The sequence below is a fragment of the Bos indicus x Bos taurus genome, chromosome 16, assembly GCF_003369695.1.
Source record: "Bos indicus x Bos taurus breed Angus x Brahman F1 hybrid chromosome 16, Bos_hybrid_MaternalHap_v2.0, whole genome shotgun sequence".
In the NCBI taxonomy this organism is placed as follows: Eukaryota; Metazoa; Chordata; class Mammalia; order Artiodactyla; family Bovidae; genus Bos; species Bos indicus x Bos taurus.
Genome location: NC_040091.1, coordinates 59,121,092 through 59,142,005, shown reverse-complemented (window position 1 = coordinate 59,142,005; position 20,914 = coordinate 59,121,092). Strand labels below are relative to the sequence as shown.

The 20,914-nt window shown below is 39.3% G+C and overlaps 1 protein-coding gene across 10 annotated transcripts in view; it reads right to left on the bottom strand.

Annotated features, from left to right (window-relative positions):
- Positions 1-20,914, bottom strand: part of RASAL2 (RAS protein activator like 2) — a 397,250-nt gene that overhangs the window by 19,257 nt on the left and 357,079 nt on the right. For 7 of the 10 annotated variants that reach the window (XM_027565430.1, XM_027565431.1, XM_027565425.1 and 4 more), the window contains 7 exons: positions 19,861-20,415; positions 17,554-17,698; positions 11,046-11,190; positions 10,177-10,413; positions 8,297-8,498; positions 6,051-6,250; positions 3,727-4,588 (listed from right to left, as the gene is read on the bottom strand). In XM_027565430.1, the coding sequence (XP_027421231.1) occupies positions 3,727-4,588; positions 6,051-6,250; positions 8,297-8,498; positions 10,177-10,413; positions 11,046-11,190; positions 17,554-17,698; positions 19,861-20,415 (2,346 nt within the window). The remainder of the gene's footprint in view (positions 1-3,726; positions 4,589-6,050; positions 6,251-8,296; positions 8,499-10,176; positions 10,414-11,045; positions 11,191-17,553; positions 17,699-19,860; positions 20,416-20,914) is intronic. The other 3 variants (XM_027565432.1, XM_027565428.1, XM_027565429.1) reach the window with 1 other exon arrangement.

The following is a 20,914-nucleotide window of genomic DNA, read 5'->3' as shown; positions in this document are numbered from 1 at the left end:
TGGAAGTACATCAAAGGGCTTTTTCTCAGAGATTGTTCCATCTCCTTTATAAGATAACAAAATTTATTTCTTCTAGTTTATAGTCAAACAAATTGAGAGGAGAGATTGATAAGTTGCTTAGCTATAGCCTTCAGAAGAACATTTTCTCCACTGACGTTCAACAGTGGATCATAAAAGATGAAAAAGATAAAATGAGAAGGAGCAGGAATTCCTAACAGGAATATCATCCTTCTGAGATAGAGCTTATATAGGGTGTCTCTGGGAAAAATAATTTGTTTTAGGGCAAAAAGGGCCAGAGAAAGCAGTTTCCATTGATCTTGGTTAGCCTGGCTATGCTTGAGGCTGACTGAGAATAGGCCAGTTCCCTGTTTAGTTACTAGACATAAATAAGACGTGCTACTTTCAACTTCCTCCTAATCTGAAATAATCAGGTTCCCAAAAATGAAGGCCACTTCTCCTATCAACACCAAAGAAAGGGCTGACTAAATCAGTAAACTCTGAGAATCCTAGAAGAGGTTGGTTAGGGGATCAGATCAGATCAGATCAGTCGCTCAGTCGTGTCCGACTCTTTGCGACCCCATGAATCGCAGCACACCAGGCCTCCCTGTCCATCACCAACTCCCAGAGTTCACTGAGACTTCCGTCCATCGAGTCAGTATGCCATCCAGCCATTGCATCCTCTGTCGTCCCCTTCTCCTCTTGCCCCCAATCCCTCCCAGCATCAGAGTCTTTTCCAATGAGTCAACTCTTCACATGAGGTGGCCAAAGTACTGGAGTTTCAGCTTTAGCTTCATTCCTTCCAAAGAAATCCCAGGGCTGATCTCCTTCAGAATGGACTGGTTGGATCTCCTTGCAGTCCAAGGGACTCTCAAGAGTCTTCTCCAACACCACAGTTCAAAAGCATCAGTTCTTCGGTGGAGGGTTCAACAAATCCCAAAGTGAAAACTGTAGCATCATTCTAATAGACTTGGCAAATACCTAGTTAAAAAGCATCTTCAAATTGGAATTTCTAAGGTTAGGTAACATATTGTATCTGTACAACTCATATATTGTAAATAAAGTCTATTATGCACACAGAGTATATGACAGATCAAAAAAGATGAAGAGGAAAATTATTAAAAAGCCAAAAAGGGTCCAAAAATTAAAAGATGGCTTCCTAAAATATTCCTTCTCTGTAGATTGTTCAACTTCCTACTCAGTGGATGGAGAAGGACTGAAGCTAGTTACATTGTCAACAATGGCTGCTCCTTTGTGCCAAGATACAAATGGAATTTGCATGGGACAAAGCCTCCAATAAGTATAAATGCCTGTAGAACAATCCCCCAAAGAAATCCTCTAGTACTGGGGGAGAGAAGAATTCTCCAGCATAATAATTTGCAATTAAAATATGTAAAGGAATTTATATAAAAAATGTGCTGATTAGATAGAACATCTAGGCTTCATAGGAATGAGATGAGAAAAGCAAGCAGGAAAAAAAAAAGAACCGAACAACAACAACAACAACATAAGCTTGAAAGAATAAACCATCTGCATAGAAAAAGTCAGTGTTAGGAAAAAACCCAGAAATATGAGCAATCAAAATACAGCGATTTCCAGTTTAACTGATATGACAGTGGCATTACCAGCAAAGGCACAACCAGAGATGAATATTTAAAGTTGTGCTGGGGCATCTTGCTACGGCTATGCCCCACTTCAGGACAATGTAACAGAGACGTTCCCAAGCTCATTAATGGCTATGGCTAGAAAGCATTTTAATTGGTGTCTGAAGACCATTTTCATTTGCTACCTTCATCCATCTGGAAAGTTTTCTATTCCCACATAGAATCATGTAGTGCTGCCATGATAGGTGTTAAATTTCCATATAGCAGAGATATTATAAATGACAGTTTCAGGTGGTCACACAAAAGGCTATTTGATTTACAATATCTATAAATAGTCTGAATCATGGATCCTGGGAACTGAGGACAACATGATAAAGCAGGGAAGGGTAAGCATTCTTCTTTTCTGTTTAGGGTTTGAACTAAGTCCAACTTTGCAAAGTAGGCAGAGGGCCCTCTGCCCTGTCTTGCCCCTCTCTGCCAATCTGATATTCTTCTCTACTCCTGCTCTCATCCTCAGGGCCTTCATGTTGCACTTAATGCCCCATGTAGACACTTACCTCTACACAGTAATCCATCTCTAAAATTACTTTTCTCTTCTCCTCTCAATAAACACTTCAGTTCTCTGAAAGGGGCTGATCTCAACTAGAAGCTAGCATAAAAGCAAGTGTGGAAACTTATTCACAATTAGATGTGAAAGACTGACAGCTTCCTAACACAAATTAAATGTATATAAAACATATATACACACACAAAAGATATATAGAAAAGCATTTTCATTCAAAGAAAGGAAAAAAATTATATAATCTTTATGTAAATTTTCTTTTTTCCTTTTCTTTAAATGAAAATGTGCATTTAATCAAATGAATTAATGAGATTTTTGGAAATATAACAAAAAAAATATGAAAAATTTAAGACTGAAGAAAAAGTATTTCTCAGAAAAGAAGTGACCAACTAGGAGGTTTTGCCCAGGAACTTGGCTACCAGAATCTACCTAAGTTTTTCATCCCTTCTTCTACTTCTGTATCCAAGGATTCTGTAAACATTCTACTTAAAAAAACAAAAACCAAAAAACCAATAATTATCAAAGTAGTGGCAAGGGCTCTGATTACAGCAGAGAGGAGGCAGAAAGAGCCAAATCAGTAAATGCCTATCTATAAAAATGGAAATATATTAAAGAGATACATTGGTGTCTCATTGCAGTCTCCTCTGACCAGTGATTCTGCTGACTAAAGGATTTGTCATAGAACTTGTTTAATCACTTGTTTAATGATTAGTTTTCAAAAAAAATTCAATGAAGCTTTTTAGGAGAAGGTTCTTTTTTAGATGAAAGTAAGATATGTATATATGTACTCTTAGTTTATTTCGAGAGCAAAATATGTCTAGGTGCCTCAAAATGTAATATGTAAGGAAGAAATGATTAAATTCTTAAGAAACCTTTCTTATTTGTGAAGAAAAAAGTTTGATAATCTTATATTAAGTTTAGATGTGATACTAGCTAGGCTTGTCCATGTAAACAGAGAAAGAACAGATTTGCATAACCATTTAGTGAACACTTGTCAACCACCTGTGTTTCTTTCTATATTATGACCTCTCTCCTTTACCTTGCCTCTACAGGTGTTCAGCTTATTTTTCTAGTCATTTTCAGGAAAAGGCACATGGGACTTGCTATTTCCAGAGGGAACTGGGGTGTGGAGTAGAGAGTAGGTATATCAAACTCTTGGCTCAGAATGCAAAACTTTAGTTTGGAATCTTAAGGGAAAAAAATAAGGAGGATAAATGTGCAGATTCTCAAAACACATCCTAGTTGATCTGGGCTATAGATTTCATACCTTAAGTTTCCAACCATTCTCTCAGCATCACAGATTTGTGCTAGATGCCGAGAGGTAGCTCAGCTGCTTGAAGAGATGGAAAGGTGCCTGCGTGTTGAGTCAGGCTACATTCTGCTACCTCACCTAGCCAGAAACCTCCCAAACTTTTCATTTCCTCTTTCCATTAAAAGGTTGCAGAAGATCGTTTTAAGCCGAAACCCTGTTAGTGACAGCATTTCCCAGTGATGTATGGACAGAGAACCGAGGACACAGCAGGACCAAGCGGCGGGTGGTCCCGCTCTGGCGCTCGTCCCTACCTGCTGGGTCTGCTGCCTCTGGATGGCTCTCACTTTGGGGACCGGGCTCTCTCTGGAGGAAGAGGACTGCTGTCGGGACCGGCTCCCGTTCTGCAGGGGCTCGGCCACCAGAGCCGCTGATGCCACCGACATGCTCCCGGTGCTCCGCAGGGAGGCGCTGTGCGGCAGGGACGGCGGGGCTTTGGCTCGGGCGCCCAGCCCCGCCGGGTCCATCTTCCGGAGCTGGGTCTGCCCCGTGCTGTTCTGCCGCGGCAGGGCGAGAGGTATGTGTCTGTCGGGCATGGTGTGGCGCCTGGAGAAGTCCTCACTCTGCGTGCTCCGTTTGGTGAAGTCCTCCATGCTGCTGTTGCTGGGTCCGCTGAGTTTGAAGTCTTCACTGTTACTTTGGCTCCTGGAACTGGCAGTGCTTAGGTTCTCCAAACTGGAGTCCACAGAGGCCTTTGGCATTGCAGGAATGGGGTTACTGAGGTGATAGACAGGGTTCTGGAAGGACAGGGGCTGGAGGCTGCCTGGCTGGTTCAAGGCTGGGTGCAGGGGCCTTCGCACTTGGGGTGCACTCTGGGGGGTGCTCTGGGTCTCCCGCAGTTGCTTGATGCTGGCCACCTGAGTTATGGAGAGCTGGCTTCCGGTCAAGCGCATGGGCACGTCGAGTATCACAGATGGATGCTCTGCTTGGGCTGCGTGCGTCTCCTGAAGGTCCATGAGGGAGATGCTGCGGCCATTGGGGAGGCTACTTTCCTTTTCATCCTTTTCCGAGTAAGTCATGCTCTGGGAGGAGGCTTGCTGGACCAGCAATAATGTCTTCCCTCTGAAATAACTGTCTGTGTTGTCCTGGCTTGGGGATTTTAGTTTGTGCAAATCACTGTGAAAAAGGAAAGGACCCTTCATTACTCCTGAGGCAAATTTAACAGTTAAGATTTCCTCAACTCAGGCATATAAACTCCTCAGAAAGCTCACAGGCCTGGTGAGCCTTCCTTACTAGTTTCTAAGCCCAGATTTCATCATCACAATACTCAGAATAAGATCCAACATTTTCAGTTTTTCGCCAAAGGTAGGGGATAATACTGGAGAAGGAAATGGCAACCCACTCCAGTGTTCTTGCCTGGAGAATCCCAGGGACGGGGGAGCCCGGTGGCTACCGTCTATGGGGTCGCACAGAGTCAGACACGACTGAAGTGACTTAGCAGCAGCAGCAGGGGATAATACTATGTAGACCACCTCCCTCCCTGTCTTAGATTTTTACTAGAATTCCAATCATTTCCTAGTTAGGTTTTAAACTACCCGAGGTATTCCAATTCACAGTTAATTGGTTCTGTCTAACCCTTCCTGGTAGGCTGCAGTCCATGGGGTTGCACAGAATCGGACACGACTGAAGCGACTTAGCAGCAGCAGCAACCCTTCCAGAAGCCCTCAGTGTACAACCAAAGGATCCCTACTACAGGCACAGGTCTTGCCAATATAGAAAAGAAAGTCTAAGTGTTAACATTGTATCCACCTGTCCAGCTGACACTGCTGCTACTAAGTCGCTTCAGTTGTGTCTGACTTTGTGCGACCCCATAGACGGCTGCCCACCAGGCTCCCCCGTCCCTGGGATTCTCCAGGCAAGAACATTGGAGTGGGTTGCCATTTCCTCCTCCAATGCATGAAAGTGAAAAGTGAAAGTGAAGTTGCTCAGTCGTGTCCGACTCTTCGCGACCCCATGGACTGTAGCCTACCAGGCTCCTCCATCCATGGGATTTTCCAGGCAAGAGTACTGGAGTGGGGTGCCATGTGGCCTGACACAGCCAGTTCTAAATTGATTTCAACTGAGGTTCTCAGATCTCTGAGTGCTACAATACATGAAAATACCAATTTCATAGAGCCCTTAGTCTTCTATTAGGCAGGACATATGTTTTTTTAAATCACTCAGTCCTATCTGAAACTATAGCCTGCCAGGCTCCTCTGTCCATGGGATTCTCTAGGCAAGAACACTGGAGTGGGTAGCCCTTCTCTTCTCCAGGGGATCTTCCTGACTCAGGGATCAAACCTGGGGCTCCTGCATTGCAGGCAGATTCTTTACCTTCTGAGCCACCAGGGAAGCCCAGGCTTTTTTATTTAAGTAAGTTTTTTGAATATAACTCTACAATATCATTTTAGGAGAAAAGTATCCTAGATTATGTGTATTATTATGACAAACAATTGGATTTATCTCAGAAGATTCTTTCCAATTGCTCATGAGTTTAAAGCTGTAAATTCAAGAATGAAGTTCAATAGATTTCCCCACAAATCTCTAAACATCATCTCCCTCTGAGGTAAGCAGTTCCAGTTCTTTCCTAAGTTCATACCTGTCAGTAGGGTCTTCAAATATTTTCTGCAGCCCAGAGGAGAGGCTTCCACTGACATTTGGACTGGAGTTATGCTCAGTGAAGCGTCTCAGTTGCTGTTGTATTGGTGTAGGATTAGTCAGAGATTTGGTAATATCAGCAAGAACACGAGGGAGAGGTCCCAATTTTGCCACGGTTGCCTGTAGGAAGGAATTTTCACCCTAATTGGATAATAAGCATTGCGATATCCACCACAGATTGTTTTTGGGACAACGATGCCATTGATGGAGGGGTGGAGGTTGAAGGGAAGGGTAGGTGTTTGCGTATGGGAGTGGCAGGTTCATAATGCATTGTTATGGAGCAGCAGAACCATGGCGTCGAGATGAATGGAGGAGGCGAAACAAAATGCAGCAGACATTGAGGAAAGAAAGGAAATAGAAATTAGGATTATGCAAATAAAAATTAAAAGACATGCTCAAAACAACCAAACTATTGCCATTCCAACTAAAATAGGCATGCAAAGCAAACTACATCTTTGGGAGGCTGGTAGATCAAGGGAGGGGAAGGGAGGGGAAGAACCAAACACCTTCTAACCAAAAAGGAATTTAGGACTAGAGGGCTGGCTAGTGTGATGAAACTTTCAAAGAGAAGGGATCATGTGAGGAAAGAAATGCATGCCAGCATACAAGAAGGTGATGCATTCAGGGGTCCAGAGCACTGCAGGCCACACAGTTGATCACTGTCATCCGCTAGTCATTTAACCTTGGGAATGCTGACCTACTGCCAACTGAATTTGCATCAGCAAGACAATGTTTTTGTTTAAACAGCAAGATCAGGTAAACTCTATGAGATACATCTAGAGGTACTGCTGGTTCCCAAGACCAAACAGATTAATTAAAAAGGAGAAAATGTGTTTACACAGTAAAGCCTGTTAAAAAGACTTTGCCCCTGAATAAACCAGGTTGATTTCACAAGATATAACTGTATCCACAGCCCACTGATGGTGTTATTCAGTGAAGAATAACCTTTTACAACTTGCTTTATCCATCTCAATCATTTTTTCCTTTGGGGAATTCTCATTCTCACGGGGTCTTATGGGAATCCTTAATGATTAGGTAGTTTTATATGGCTGCCTCTGGGTTTTCCTTGTCTCCTCAACAATCAGTAGACTCCTGGTTGAGGACAAAGGCCATCTGAAGAATGTCTTTACTCCTTCGACTTTCTTGAGCCAAGATTCTTATTCAAGGAATTTACCCTTAGCATAGCCACAACTTAAAATCTAATGGGTCCATAAGAATAAGAAACAGTATTATTTTATAAATGTGTTAGTACCAGTGGACACCCTACCATTTATATTTCCTTAGGAAACTAGTCTTTTTTAATAAGTTTTACTCTCTTCTTCCCCATTTTATTGGTGTGTCATTTTTAAAGGTGATAGGAAATGGAGGAAAACAATTACAGAAAAATAATTTAAATAATTTTGTTGTCTGAGTTTATTCTAACATACCACCACAGATACTTATAAAGTACCTGTGGCAAACAAAAACATCAATAAATAATTATTATGATAAACCTAGCCAAAATATGTTAGACTGTTTTCCATAATAAATTCTATTCCTCTTTGCAAAATTCCAGAAGGAAGAAAATGATTGACAGGTATACATTTAGTTATTAATATGATATATACTTTTTAGCTTATAGTCAGAAAATAAAGGATTAAAATGATCATTTTCTATATTAATTCACATCTGCAGAGAAAAAAAATAAGGATTTTCAGATCCCGTATAACTCTATAGACACCAATAGTTATAGTAAACCCTCTGACTTGTATGATAAAATAAATCTCATGGTAAGTTACTTAAACACGATAGTCTCAGTATTTTCTTAAGTCCACACTTTTGTTAGAAATTACTATATGAGGTTTCGTCTCATTCTACACTCCATGAATAACGCATCACACATCAATATTCAATATTAGTTTCTAGGCAAATACACACACATATTTATAGAAATATATACCCCATTAATCAAGGTAACTACTTTAAAATAAATGTTAATAATTTCATGAGTTTCTAGAATTTCCTGGTTGGTTAGGGCACACATTTTACTTAGAAATAATAACAATTTCCTCCCAGACTTCTAGGTCAAAAGGTTGCTTTCAACTAGCAGAGAGCACAAATGTGATCACTCCGTAGACACTCTCCAGAATTCATGTGGCTCAGGGTGCTCTACCTCCCATCTCCCATTGCCCTTCCAGCCTACTTTACCTTATCAAGTTGGGAAACTACTTCCCATAGTAAGGAATGCAAAACTGAAAGCTCTCGGCCCAGATCAATGTAACCATCAAAGCCTGGGGTGTTTGAGATGGTGTCTGGATTAGAGATCTCCAAAAGAAAGCGCTTCATTCCACCCCATTCATGTTCTAAAAAATCATTCATGAATGCCATGTATTCCTCCTTGTTACCAAATCTGAAGTAGAGGGAGAGAAAATGAGAAAGAACATATTCAGGAAAAGAGGTGTGATCATTTTGAATTGACTTTACACAGAGCTATACTTTTTTTTTAGGGAGGTGACTAATTTGTTTTATTATTTGTAAGTGATAAGTATTAAAACATACTTTCTTAATATTACATTAATACTCAAAAACTTTGAATAGCTTTCTATTCTCTATAGGGTAAAGACAATGTCCTTTTTCCCTGGTATTTAAAGCCAGTATCAACATTATCAGTATAAACCTCAGTATCACTAGCTTCTTCAAAATCTCCCAAATATAGTATACTTCTTTTCTTCTCCAAACCTTTGCTTATGCTATTTATGTCTACTAGAGAATTTCCTCTCTTTTTTGTCTGTCTAGGTTGTAGCTATCTTCTGGGCCTAGCTTAAATCCAAAGAACATGTTCTAAAATAAACTATCAACAATTTTTATAAGAATTAGATCAAATATGGGTAAACATAGATTCCTCTGCTGGCATATATGTTGTGCACACAAAGTTAAACTCGTGCACTTTCCAAGAGCCACATGCTAGAAAACAGTGTTTCATTGAAGTTCTAATTTTTCCCTTCAATACACTGCTACTAGAAACATACTTGGCTTCAATATTGAGAGAATCTGGGATCAATTCTGCCAGTGTGAACTGCTTCTCAGTGATTTCTTAAAATTATTTCGTATAAACTATAAGAATTACACAAACTTAAGAAAAATTTGAAAACACTGAAAAGTGGAAAGAAAAAAGGATGGCTGTACCAACTCTACCACCCAAACATATCTGCTGTTTACAGTTCAGTGCATTTCTTCTCCAGCTGATTTCTCCTAACTTCTTTTTGAAAAAGTTTACAACTACAGAAAATTTCAAAGAATATACAGGGTTCTATTCAAGTTCAAATCCCAAATGCCATTTACCTACTTAACCAACCGTTCACATTTTGCCAAGTCTGTTTTCACCGTCTCTCTTTTTTTGATTGAACCATTTTAAACTAAGTTGCAGATATAACCCCTAAATACATTAGTACCTACTTCTCTAGAATAATGAATAACTCTTACACATACGAACGCCATTATCACACTGAAACTTTAAGAAAATGTTATTTATAAATCATCTCATATAGAGTTCCTATTTCACCAGTTATTCCCAAAATGATTTTAATAAATTTTTTTCCAATTCAGATCCAAACACTGCCTTGTCTCTTTTATCCAGAATAGTCCCCACTTCATCTTTTCCATTTTTCATGATATTGACTTTTTGAAGGGGTCAGGCCAATTCCTTCCCAACTTTCTTATATTTAGGTTTTTGCAATATCATATTGGGGGATAAAAGCATATACACCATTTGGTGTCCTCTCTTTTTGGCTATCTCTTTTTTTAAACAGCACTTTTTATTTAATATAATTACATCTTTATCATTTTCCATACTATTCGTAAACATATTTTGTAGTAGCTGCATATATTCCATTGGATGCATGGATTACTTAACTATTCCTCTACAAAGTGAATATTCAAAGTGATGTCAATCTTTTTGCTGTTTTTAATAACATCACGATGAAAACCATGTAACATGAGTGATGAGGTGGCCCATGCTCATCTAAAGGTTAAGCCTCATGTACTTTTAAGTGACGTTTTGAGAAAGTGGTTATGGTAGCTCCGCCTACTTGGCAAAGTTGGCCAGGTTCTGGATGACCTTGGCAATGAGAGTCAGAGTCCGAGATGTGCGGTCATCAGGATACTCCTGCATGAGGTTGAAGAGACTGGGAGACATGATGGCCGGGCACAGAAAACGGAGAAACAGCGAGGCGCTGATGAGCCTCTCGCTGATGTCCTGCTTGCCGCGGTTCAGGCACTGCTGCTTCCAGGATGCAAACACTTCTTTCAGCTCACGAGGAAAAACACTGGGGAAGAAAGAAAGACCAAAGGTAAAAGTACTAGAACCCAAAAAAGCCCGGGTGGATCCCACTGTGGCCCCACAGAGTCAGACTATGAGGAGGGAATAATAGAGAGAACTCTGTTGATTCACGGCTGAGAGGTGGTGGACAAATCATAGACATCCAGATGGAGACCAGACACCTGATGCTGTAAATCTCAGGAACTAGTGTAAACTAGGTTTTGCAAAGTGGGAAGATGGCATGCAGCTCCTGACTAACCCATTTGGTTTACTCTAGCTCAGCGTAATCTCTCTACAGACTGCTCATCACAAATCTAAAATCTTACTGACTGCCGGTGAGAATAGTGATCAGAAATCATTAACGTATCTGTTTTGACACTAGTAAATATGTTTAAAAGTCCTTAAAGTACTTTTGGTATTCGAGGATGTGGGGTTAATATTCTGGGGAAAGATTACATTTATGAAGATAGTTCAGGGGGACTTCTTACAATATAGGTTTATATTTTAGACAAAACTGTGTTAGGGAAACTTTCAACTTCTCTTCCTTTGGTTGGGAAATGACAGTTAACACTGTGATAACTTTCATATGAAAAAAGTCAAGTTCCATAAGCAGGGAATGAAGCACTGACAGCAGCTCACCAGTAAGAGTTGATGATCTTGCAGAAAGCCAGCTCACAGCACATTTTCAGGTTGCTCTGATGGTCCAGAAGTTCACTGGATGAACATTTGCTGGGATCCACTTCACAGTTTTCATCTGACTCATACAACGCTTTGATGAACTCCCCTATTTGAAGACGAGATGATGATGGATCGGATAACTATAAATAGTGTCTTCCTGAATAGTACAAAAGAATTTAGGATTTCTGTACTAAACTGTGTAATAGGGAACTCTTTCTGGTGCCTGACACGGAGGGCACAAGACTGTTCACGAAAGGGTATTGTTTTGGAAGCTGAGATTTATCACCTCCTACATGTCTTGTTTATTTTCCTTATCCTGAAGTGGAAAAACAGCACTCATTAACATTGCCATCATGATATTTATAAAAAGAATAATGAAACTACTTTAAAAATGCTACAACTTTACATCTTTTACCTGAAACCACAAATATATTTAATTAGCAGGAACTCATTAAACGCCTCTCTACGTTATAAATAATGTTGTTACTATTTTAGAAGAATAAATACCCCAGGTCTGACCAAATAGCCCACCTAAGCTTTTAAGGGCTAATACTGGTGCCAAACTGAGTGCCAAACTCAGATTCAGGTAATTCTAGGCCCACGTCTCCTAACGGGGATAGTAATTCCACATAGCACACAGCACAGCATCTCTGTATATAATTTGGATGTTTTTCCAAATAAATTTAGTTTAGATGCCCTGTTCATACATCTTATCCTTTGTAGAGATATGCCCAGTATTTCCTGAAAGAGCAAATCTTTACCTAATCTGTTTATCCTCCTTTATGAACCATACCTTGTATCTGTTCTGTTCTATGCTTCACGCTATTTTGTGCTTACTTGTTCACACACTCATCTCATCTTCAGGATGAATACCACTGAAGATCAGGGACTGGGTTCTATTCAAGTTCAAATCCCAAGCCTATCAAGTAGCTTCCAAAGCATTGCTGCTGCTGCTGCTAAGTCGCTTCAGTCGTGCCCGACTCTGTGCGACCCCATAGACGGCAGCCCACCAGGCTCCTCCATCCCTGGGTTTCTCCAGGCAAGAACGCTGGAGTGGGTTGCCATTTCCTTCTCCAATACATGAAAGTAAAAAGTGAAAGTGAAGTTGCTCAGTCGTGTCCGACTTCGCAACCCCATGGACTGCAGCCTACCAGGCTCCTCCGTCCATGGGATTTTCCAGGCAAGAGTACTGGCGTGGGTCGCCATTGCTTTCTCCCCCAAAGCATTGCAGGAACTCAAAAAATAGTTGTCAGAAATGGTAGTATGGTTTTCTTTTTTTTTTTTAATACATCTTTATGAAAAAGGAGTAGATCTTTCAAAGCTCCTTCCAAATCTGTTCATAGTAACTGAAGTTCAGGCTAGTTACTAATAGATATCATGGAAGTGAACAGTAATTTCTACAAAAAAATTAAGAAGTAGAAGCAATAACAAAGAGTATTTTCTATCAAAATGGCTAGTACTAAGGTAAAGGAAAGATTAAAAAAAAATAGCTGTGATAGAGGATGGGAAGTGGTTATTTGGAAGTAAAATGCTTGGAGGACAGGAATTTAAATGATGCACAGAAAAGAAAGTGATGCAGAGAACAATTAAAGGCTCTGGAACCAGACAGATCTAGGGTCAAATCCTGGACCCATCACTTAGCCAACTGTGGGGGGCCTGAAAAGTCACTTAACTGGTCTGAGTTTCGGGTGCCTTATTTGGAAAATAGTGTTAAGAACTCCAACCTGCTGGAGCTATGGTGAGGAATAGGGCATGAAAAGAAAAGTGTCTAATATGGTGCCTGGGTACTTAGTAGGGGCCCCCACAGTAAGTGTTATGTACATACTTTGTAGTTTTAAAATAACTTTTCATCAAGTAAAAAAAACCAAAGTTAGTAAAATAACTTTTCATCAAGTGAAAAAAACCAAAGGCTTTCAAATTGTTTACCAACTCTCACAAGATTTCTACTGAACACATTTTCAGTGTCACCTAGGCTCTGTGCGCCCACAGATTTCACCTCATTTTAAAGAGTACCAGAATTTAAAACTAAGTCATCAATGTCAAATACTTGATGTAAAGATCAATCCGCCTCTAAATTTATATCATTAATATTCGGCTTAATGAGTTGTACCTATTCTGGGGGAAATAATACTAACTTGTGAATTCTGAGAGTATTTTTCTCTTTTCCTTCAAAAAAAGAACCAAATAAATAACTCAAGGGTCTGGAAGCAAATTGACTGTCTAAAGTTTTTTTCTTTTACCTGATTATAATTAAAATCCTCCGAAATTGAGAAAACTCTTTTCACTTTTGAAACTATAACCTATGTGTCTGATAATGTGGCAAGTACCACACTGAAAAGTGAACTTTTATAGATCTGCACCTAGAGGCTGTTTTGCTTGCTTGCTTGCTAAGTCGCTTCAGTCGTGTCCGACTCTGTGCGACCCCATAGACGGCAGTCCACCAGGCTCCCCCGTCCCTGGGATTCTCCAGGCAAGAACACTGGAGTGGGTTGCCATTTCCCTCTCCAATGCATGAAACTGAAAAGTGAAAGTGAAGTCGCTCAGTCGTGTCCGACTCTAGCGACCCCATGGACTGCAGCCTACCAGGCTCCTCCATCCATGGGATTTTCTAGGCAAAAGTACTGGAGTGGGGTGCCATTAGCTGATTACAAATTATTGAGACAGATTTAATCCTTTCATATCTGCTCTCTGGCCTTGCTGGGGGCCAGCGGGGGTGGGGGGGAGCAGAGACATTACTTTGCCAACAAAGGTCCATCTAGTCAAGGCTATGGTTTTTCCAGTAGCCATGTATGGATGTGAGAGTTGGACTGTGAAGAAAGCTGAGAGCCAAAGAATTGATGCTTTTGAACTGTGGTGTTGGAGAAGACTCTTGAGAGTCCCTTGGACTGCAAGGAGATCCAACCAGTCTATTCTAAAGGAGATCAGCCCTGGGTGTTCTTTGGAAGGAATGATGCTGAAGCTGAAACTCCAATACTTTGGCCACCTCATGTGAAGACTCATCGGAAAAGACTGATGATGGGAGGGATTGGGGGCAGGAGGAGAAGGGGACGACAGAGGATGAGATGGCTGGATGGGATCACCGACTCGATGGACTTGAGTTTGCGTGAACTCCGGGAGTTCGTGATGGACAGGGAGGCCTGGAGTGCTGTGATTCATGGGGTTGCAAAGAGTCAGACACGACTGAGAGACTGAACTGAACTGACAATGTTCTATAATGTTTCATTATCTCATTACTTTCTAGCACCCAAATTTCATGTGTAGAAATAAGCCAATAGGTATGGATATATTATTGTTAAAAGGAAATTTGCCTCCGCCGTCAATGGTGGGAATCAGGCCATGTTAGAGCCCTTTCTGTATGTCACAGAAGATGGTATTTCCTGTGTGTCACAGGACATCAACACGAAATCTGATTTCAATTAGAAAAGTAAAAGGGGTTAATGGATGAAAGATTTAAGTCTAATTGAGGCAGAGTCTATGCTATCAACATTAATGCTTTTAATCAAGATAAATGAAGACTGGCTAAAAAGCAGGCAGATATTCTTTAATTTGATTGGCAACTTTTAACTCAGTTTTCTCTAAGCATTCTTCAGGCAGTCTGCAAATAACATCTATTTTTTTTTTTGCCCAAACTGTATAAAATACAGTAAAACTTGAATTATTCAGAGTGCTCAGCTGTACTTATTAATGTGATTTTTTGGTTTTACTAAGACTTCACTGTGAAGTTTTTTTATTTAAAACTTACCATGAAGTCTTATTTAATTTTATGATTAGAGGCTCCTGCTGTAGCAAGTACAGTATCCTATGATGAAAAAAACAATCTTTCTAAGGGAACTGAAAATTTTGCACTTCTTCAGGGTTACTTTTGGAAAATCACTTATTACTATTTTGAACTATACAAAATAAGTCTTAATTTATACTGGTGCTAAGATGTATTCTGTAAATTGTTTTCAAAACAGAATTTGTCATAAAAAAATAAAATACAGGAGAAAAATTAGATACCAAGAATCTAGGATTAAAAGGCTAACTAGAAATATGGAGAGTTAGATGGGGAGAAGACAGCAGCATCTGTCCTGAAGAAGCTTACTAATTAATTTTGCTTGTGTCTTGGAAGCAGCACCCATTTTCACCACCCTGGCCCTTGCTCTTGGGTTACAAAAATGATAACAGAGATCTTTGTGGGGTTACGTGAATTTCTTCCCCTGCTCACTGAATTTTCATATCTCAATGAGCCAATCAGATATTTAATTATTAACTGTTCTATCAAAGGACTTGTCTCTCCTTTTCACTTCAGGAATTATTTCATTTGGAAATCCTGGTTAGTACATTGAATGGTGGAATATGAATATTTGATTTTTAAGCAGTAGATGGTCAACAAATATCTACCTCTTTATCTCTCCAGAATAGAGAATACTGTTTGAGATGCATCATTATTGGTTTTTATAAGGTGGTGCAAATCATTAAAGCAAATTATGATATATAATTCATGATATGACTGTAATAAGTTTTTTATATGACACTGATTCTGTACCTTTCCTAAAGTCAATGAAAGTCCATTTTCGCCATTCTTCTAAATTCCCATTAGATCTTAAACTAAAGCATATGGCTTAAAAAAAAAATGAAGATAGGAAGCAGGAGAAGAAAAAATTTACTTCTCTAGAGTAGGAATTAACTGCTACTACAGTGAGCCCAGCACTCACAGTCCAACACAGTGTCTACCTGCTGTTCCTCAAGCAGTCATTCACTTTTTACGTCCTGTGACCTGGCTCCTGAGAACAATCCCAGGCATCACTAATGAGCGAAATCAACAGCCATGTTTTTCTTTGACTCTTTACCTTCCTTAATCTCTGACTCTCTTAATGCTTTTTTCCTCTTGGTGTCTAAGACTCTTCCTTCTTCTTTTTTTTTTCGCACGGGCATGCACATTTCCTCTATCTCCGATCTCTTCTCACATTCCTCTGCTTCTTTCTACACTGTAAGCCAGGAACACTGTCAGATCTGTCTTTGGCCCTATTCTCTTTCTCCTGTAATCTGGTAGTTTCATTGATTCCTTCCACATGGGTAACAGTCCTAAACTTCCACCAGCCAGCTAGACAGAAGTCTTGGGATGTCCTGCCTAGAACCCCTGGGACTTCCCACTTGAACTTCAAGTTAAATACAGTGAAGTGAAAATATCATTTCTCATTCTTTCGAGAGTACTACTTTTATGTTCTCTTTCTGTTAAGAATCTCATCATCAAAAAAAAAAAAAAAGAATCTCATCATCTTTCTTGTCACTCACAAAGGCCCCAAATTCACTGTAATATTTGACCTCCTCCCCTACCACACCCTGCCCCATTCCCACAAATGGAAGAGTTGCCAAGTCCTATTACCTCACTGGGGATTACCTCATTCAGTCTTATTTCTTGCCTTCAACACAACACCTGTCTACTCTTGACAGTCACATGTGACTATTGAGCACTTGAAATGTGGCTACTGCAACTGACCATGCAATAAATGTAGATAAAATACACATAATTTCAAAAAGCATGAAAAAAGTAAAGTATTTTGTTTATAATTCTTATATTGATGATATAATAAATAATATTTGGATATACTGGTTTGAATAAAATGTTATTGGAATTAAATTTACCTGTTTCTCTTGCCCCTTTTTTATACTGTGACTACTAGAAAATATAAATTACATGTGACTCACATTAAGTTCCTTTAGGACAATGCTGTTCTACATTCTGTGTGAAGGACTGGGGACATAAAGATAATGACAATGTTCTTTAAGGAACTCATGTCTGCTTTATCATAATGTACAATGAAGTGCCAAGGACAGTGCCTTACTCTAGTGGTAACACCTGAAGTTTATGACCAAACATGGAGCTGTAAGTGGGTGACCCAGTCAGTAAGAACTACTGATTGGAGAAAACTTAGTTGTCATGACAAAGTCTGTAGGTCTTGAAGGCAGAAACTGGGAGTTGTGGGAACTGGCAGGACTTTCTCCGTTGCTGATGCATGATAACAAATGCTAACACTTTCAAAACTTAGGTTATGTATTTATTGGGTTAGCCAAAAAGTCTGTTGTAGTTTTTCCATAAGATGGTATGGAAAAACCCAAATGAACCTTTTGCCAACCCAATATATCATGATGTAAATACCCAAGACTTCAGAGGAAACAGATCAACTAGATGTAACATCTCATTACTAACATCACTGTATGTCTCAGAATGTCAGGAACTTGAGGGCATGGGGGTACTGCCTGTGCTCATGAGCTTTCTCATGGTACATGGTATAAGAAACAGATCTTCTATTCCTCCCCTGGTGAGTATTGTCGACACTTCCTACAATTGAAACTCCAATTTTAACACTTTAATCAGTTGGAACTAAATAACGTTCAGAATTTGAGTTCCAGTTGGTTGTTTCATGAGGGTGAAATAACCTAAAAATCAAAAGCGAAAGAATAGAGATATTTTTCTTCTCCATACCCAGTGCATCGTGAAGATACTGTTGTCCCACCAACTTGAGGTATTCCTCAATGGATTTGGTGGCAATGGTGTTCTCTCTGAAGATCAAGACATCATGTTCTCCACAACGATCCACCTCAGACATCACCAAGTCCGTCAGAAAATCCTGGTAGAATAATGTTCAATCAGGCAGAAAGCAACTGAATGTGAATAAATACTACACGTTAGGACAGACTGATGCAATGTCAGACATCCTGGGAATGCTGCTTTAAAACTAAACCTACCAGATTCATTTGAAGGGAAAAGGTCAGTCAGGATAAAATTTGAAGTGTTACCAAGTTAAAAATTCCTTCAAAGGTTTTCCACTGCACTTAGGATAAAGACTATACTCCTGCACGTGGCCTGCAAGCTTCTAACGCACAGCGCACAGCGCTGTCTGTTCACCACAGAGGTTTTTGCAAATGCTGTTCACAGTTCTGCTTCACTCCCACCCTTGCTCCGCCTCCATTTCTATGGCATTAATTCCCCGGATCCTTTGGATTTTAGTTTGGCCTCGTTTCCTCAGTGAAGCCTTGTCTGACCAACACTGCCTCTGAACTCCATTAGTCAGGACCCCTTGATCCACATTCTTGAGGCACCATGTATCTTTTTATAAATCTGCACTTCTCACTGTAATCACACATTTCTGTAATTATTTTACTAATATCTGTTTTTCCCAGAGACTGTGAGCCCCATGAGACCAAAGACAGTGTCTATTTTTGTTCACCTCTATATTTCAGCATTTAACAGTTTCTGACACATATTAGGTGTTCAATATAAAATAGTTACAAATTGGTCCATAGTATCAACTTGAAATTTCTTAAACATATAAACTCATTTTCTACATGAATTATGTATGTATATATCTCCAGCCATCCATTTATCCATCCATCTACTCATCCATAGTGAAGGAAGGCACAAGGAGAAATGAAGCCCTTAAGAAATAGCTGCTTCGTTTCTCAGCAGTCTTAAGGAACTTAATTTAAAATTCAGTGTTCATTATTCAATTTGAAATCTGATAATGTCATATATTTTGAATATTATATATGCATTGGATATTTCAAAGTCTCCAAAATAAAAAACAGAGGGAATATGCTGCTTTACTTTTATTTTAAAATGAAGCATTTCAATATTAATGGGGTTCACTCTGGGATTTTTTTTCATCAGCGTGAGAGCTGTAGACTTAGGAATCACTACTAAAACTCCTATGCTAAGGGACAGGAAGAAACCTGGGGGTGATGGTAACACTCTGTATCTTGATTGCTGTGGTTTCCATGGGTACATAAAGTGTCAAAACTCATTGAATTTTCCCCTTTAAATGGATTTGGTTTATAATATGTAAATTGTACCTCAATAAAGTTGTTAACAAACCCTACATATATCCTTGAACCTCAAGCAAGTGAAGAACAAAAAGAACATATCCATACAATTTCAAAGATGAGACTCAAAATTTCAATGATTTTTTTTTTTAACACCAGAAAGCTCAAAATTATCATTAATAAATTCAACCACCAAAATGACGATCAATAGGAAGGCAATTAAATAAGGAACTAAATATTGAATATATTGATATATTCTGATATGTATCAAGAAATCTTAAAAACACTTCATTGTTCGGTTCTAAATAATTCTAGCTGTGAACTCCTCTAGATCTAAAATACAATTTTACCATGATCAATTTGCATATAATATAATGCAGTCTTTAGCCTGGTTAAGTGAACATGCCTCGCAGGGGTGATGATTACCACACTTCAGGCTGATCAGCGACTCTATCAATTGTTTAGTGTTCTTCATACATTTGGTATATTTCTCTATCTTTCTAGATTTTTACTTCTATCCAGGATGAACTGAGGTAAGGCTATCATGAGACAGCTAACAATAACATCCCTTGGTATTTTAGTTCTAAATTCAGACATTAATCTCATGAAGACTCTTGCTAGTGACCAACCTGATTCAGGAATACTTCCTTCTGTGACTAGCTGATATATATAGTCATCAGTCAATCTTAATTTAAAATATAGTGCGGAATAAAACAATCATACAACACACTTTGGAACTAAAGAGAAATAATCTTGCACACACTGGGATTATTACACCAGTCCTACCATTTATTTTGTTCGGTGATAAAGAGCGAGCGGTGCTATCTATATTTTGTGCAAATAAACTTTAAATAAATACTTATTAGACTCTTCATTTTACTTCTTTAATTTTATAATCTCCACTTTTTCTGAATCTAAGAACCAATAATAGGTTTCCTTTCTGGGCAATGCAACCCCCCTTTCTACTTACCTTGGCCCTTCCAGTGCTTTGAAGAATGTGCACTAAGGCACAGGCTAGCTCTTCTTTATTTCTCACACTGATTACTGGTTCAAGAACAGAACATAACATGGTATAGTTGCTGGTGACAAATTCTGCAAACTCTTTGTATTGCTCCATAGGCAGAATGGTGATGGTTTGGAAACGCGACTTAATCCGAATAGAAGGTCCTCCTGTCTTTCCTTTGTTGGGTGTAGGTGTGCTCACTGGGTACCACTTTTCTACAAACTGGCGACCAGTCACACTGGCAGTGGGGATGTTGACCAGCCCTACATAATTATTCTTGTCTTTTTTCTTCTTTTTTTCCACATCTTTATAAATGTGAACTGTGATGCTATGAAGAGGTGGAAGGCTGTAGAACTCAAAATGTTCACCCCAGAAAATATTGTCTGCTTTGGTCTTGCTAGTTGTACGAGCAAAGAGGGTATCATCAAGGCACAGTTCACAGAAATATTTCTTTTTAGGGGCAAGGTCCTTGGCTTCAATAATCCATAAACGGAGAACATTTTCAGCTCGTCTACAATTGTCCTATAAAGAAGTAACAAAGTTGTGTTTGAGAGCCGAAATACCAGAAAGACATTTTCCTCTTAAAGTAAGTGATGCTATGTACTTCATTAAGGGCAGTCATAAAATAATGAAGGGGATTGCTATCTCATCATTCAAGATAACAGCAAGCTCTTAGAGAGCCACAACATTCTATTTCACTTGGGTTAAACATCCTGTAATGGAAATTCTCATATAGCCAGTCTTATGGCAACTGGATTAGCTTTCTGCAAATGAGATAGAGGTATGTAAGTAATTAAGAAATCTGTGTTCTAGTCCCATTTCTATTGTGTATTGTACTCGGTTCTCACTTAGTCAAGTAATTTCTCTGAGTCCTCTTGTCCACACTGATAAAATCATGATACTGTCTGCAGTAAGATTATTTTGAGCACAAAATAATAAAACACGTGTTTGTGTTTAAAAGTTCTGTAAAATGTAAGGTATTATTAATATTACTGTATTTCCCTTCAATCAACTTACTGCT